The 3,585-nt window shown below is 36.9% G+C and overlaps 1 protein-coding gene across 1 annotated transcript; it reads right to left on the reverse strand.

Moving 5' to 3' along the window:
- Positions 1-2,697: 2,697 nt before the first annotated feature.
- Positions 2,698-3,219, reverse strand: LOC125495621 (uncharacterized). The gene has a single exon (XM_048640395.1). The coding sequence runs from the start codon at positions 3,217-3,219 to the stop codon at positions 2,698-2,700; it is 522 nt and encodes a 173-aa protein (XP_048496352.1).
- Between the last annotated feature and the right edge of the window lie 366 nt (positions 3,220-3,585).

Raw genomic sequence — 3,585 nt, forward strand, 5'->3', positions numbered from 1 at the left:
TGATATAAAAATAAATATATTGTTGCGGTTTTATTAATTACCTATTGTTGTCCCTTAATTGTTGCGCGGCCAAAACCGCCGCAATAGGCCACTTAATGACTGCAACAATAAGCATTTATTCTACTAGTGCCTAAAGATAGTCACTTGATAATATCCCGAAAATTAATTAATCAAAATTACAAAATTATTAGTAACTGACAAAGTTAAAGAACCAAGGTTGAAAAGAAGAAAAAAAATTTAAAACCTTTTATCGAAAAAAAAGTGACATCGTCACATTTTGAAAGTACTTTTTTTTTTTTTGTAGAGATGTTTCATGTGACAGCAAGTCATAGATCCCACGTGATCTTGCTGCACATGTTGACATGTACACCCTTTTTCCTTTTTTTTTAATCAAAAGGTTATTCCACAAAATAAGGAACTAAAGTTCCATCTACTGTGCACACGAGAAATCAGAAGAAAGAAAGGAAAGAAGAAGAAAGAAGAAAAGAGAAGAAGGAAGAAGAAAAGGTAAGGTCTAACCGGCTAGCATCAGCATTCCAACGAATTTACCGGTGATGGCGTAGTACTAGTTGTAATTAATTTTATTTTCTTTCTAAACTTTCGAAACACAACGATGGTGGATTTTTATATTTGAAATTTAGAACCTACCAAAGAGATGAAGAAAGTGAATTATGTGAGAATTTTTGGGTGTTTGGGGTATATATATATATATATATATATATATATATATATATATATATATATATATATATATATATATATATATATATATATTAATATATATATATATATATATATATATATATATGTAAATCTAGGGTTTCACTAAAAGATAAGTATTTAAAAAAATCTAATCCTTTCCCAAAATCAACTCAAGTTATATTTTCATAAATTTCTTTTCTCTCTATTTTTTTTTTTCTTTTTTGGACGAAAATATGATTTACTAAAAAATTCTGATTTTAAAAATTTTATTTTTAAGGGATAAAATTTGGTTTAATAAAAAATTCAAGTCCCTATAGTCAATATACAACCTCATACTCCCATCCTTCTTTTTCAAAAACAGTACAGGAGCTCCCCAAGGTGATGCATTATGCCTAAGATAACCCTTATCCAGCAACTCTTGCAATTGCATCTTCAACTCACTCAACTCAAAAGGTGCCATTCTATAAGGTGCCTTGGATATAGGTGTAATCTAGGAACTAATTCTACGGTGAACTCAACGGCTCTAGCAGGTAGCATAACCAAAATCTCACTCGAAAATACATCCATAAACTCATTCACAATTGGAACATCCTCAATATTCACCCCTACCTCTTTACTCATATCCTGCACAATATAGAAAAATGACTCACATCCCTTTTTCATCAACTTTCTCACTTGCTTTGTAGAAATAACCTCAAGTTCTTAGGCTTCCCAAATCGACGACATGAAATCATTTTCCCCAAAGGGTTCTCAACATTACTTTCTGAGCTTCACAATCTATTTTGGCCTTGTAGGAACCTAACCAATTCATCCCAACAATAACGTCTAGACAGGTTTCTCCAATTAAATTCTATTAAATTAGAAGGAAATACATAGTCTCCTATATTTACAAGAAAATCTTTAAACAACTTGGTACACCTTATAATCTCACTAGTAGGTATACTAATAGGTAAATCAATCACTTCAAAATATACCAACCCAGACTCTTAATGACAAATGACGAAACAAACGAATAAGTCGCCCTAGAATAAAAAACGCTTTAACGAGAACAAAGTTAATAGAAAATGTACAAGAAACTACGTCGGCAGATTGTTTAGCTTCATTGTGACTTATCACAAACAGTTTACCCGGTAGCTTATTCAGGTTGTTGTTGCTCTCACTAGCTGGCTTACTTTAGCTTCCTTGGTTGTTCAGTGTCCCTATAGGCTTCGAACCTTGACTTCGTGACTGGTTGGCCTCATACCTTACCTGTTTACCACTCCCACTACCATTTTGCTCTTTATTTTGCTTGGTGAAGCACTAATACTTCCTATGGCCCTTCTTTTGGCAGGAGTTATAGTAGAGGTGATCATGGGCCGGGCCGCGGCAAAAAAAATTTGCCCATTGGCCGGGCCGGACCGGGCCTAAATTCGGGCCGAATTTTTGTGTCCAAAGCCCGCTATTTCGGGCCGGGCTTAGCGGGCTTTTGCGGGCCAAAACGGGCGGGCCAAAAAATAGACTAAAAAGTCGTTTTTAGCTTGCCCAAAGCCCGCCCAAAAACAAAAAAAGAAAACGACCGGGCCGGGCCCGGCCCGCGGGCCGAAAAATTCTGCCCAAAACCCGGCCTAAAAACGGGCCGGGCCGGGCCGGGCCAGCGGGCCGGGCCGGGCCGGGCCAGCGGGCCGGGCCAAAATGATCACCTCTAAGTTATAGGTTTAGGTCTTCCTTACAATCTCTACCAGGATGATCCTTACTGCACTTCTTACAATGGTAAACCCTCTTAGACTATCCCATATTGTTCTAGCCCTGATCATTTCTCCCTTGGAAATTCCTATTCCCATTTATGTTCTTCTTGAAATTCCCCTGATTTCCTCCAGCATTGAAATCCTTTCTCTTCTCACCCGCTACAATATTCATCTTGTCACGCCTCGATTGAAGACCATAATTATGGGCGGCTCTTCCATACACCACATCTAAGTATGCAAAAGTCTCACCACCTAACCCCAGCTGGATTTCCTAAGGCAACCCTTGCTCAAACCTTTGAGCCTTTAACTCCTTAGTGGCTACTACGTCAGGTGCAAACCTCGACAATGCTATGAACTTACTATAGTAGTTAGAGATGGTCATGCTTCCTATCCTAAGGTTTATAAATTCATGGGCCTTCGCTTTCCTCATAAAAGCAGGGTAAAACTTCCTTCTTGAAGCAGTAATAAAGGAATCCCAATTAAATCCCTCAATAACACTCAGTCTAGCCCCATTTTCTTTCCACCATAAGTCAGTCTCATCTTTCACATACAATACAACTTGACCTACTGTCATACCCTCATGACAGTTCACACCCCCGAAAATCTTTTTAAACTCCCTAATCCGCCTCGCTAAGAAGGTAGGGTCAGCTTTCCTCTTAAAGTACGGCAGCTTAATTTTGGCTAGTCTTTCAAATATGTCCCCAACATAATCGGGACGCTCCAATCTTTCTTGAGTTAGTTTCTTAGCCAATGGGCGAATAACAGAAGCTAAGTCGTTACCCTTGTTAGCCATTCTACTGCGCGACCTGAAATTAATATAACTCTACTTTAGGTTTCGATACACAACTTACATGCCATTCTCTATGAAGGCAATATTTAATTTGAGCATTCAATTAAGATCGCATCAACATACAATTTCGCATGAAGTTATAATAATACTACAGAATAATTCATCATTAATCATATAATCATTCATGAATAATATTCACATCAAGAATAAATACGTGTGAGGATCAATTAAGAATTCAGGTGCCAAATTAAATTCTTGCTCACTTGGATAACTAAATATTTGTTTTTTATTCCTCAAAAGATGTTAGTAATAACATTTTTTTCCAAACCATAATACTGTACTTTTTCCTAAACAAAATTAAGGTACTAA

This window comes from Beta vulgaris, chromosome 3 (assembly GCF_026745355.1).
Source record: "Beta vulgaris subsp. vulgaris cultivar EL10 chromosome 3, EL10.2, whole genome shotgun sequence".
Taxonomy (NCBI): Eukaryota; Viridiplantae; Streptophyta; class Magnoliopsida; order Caryophyllales; family Amaranthaceae; genus Beta; species Beta vulgaris.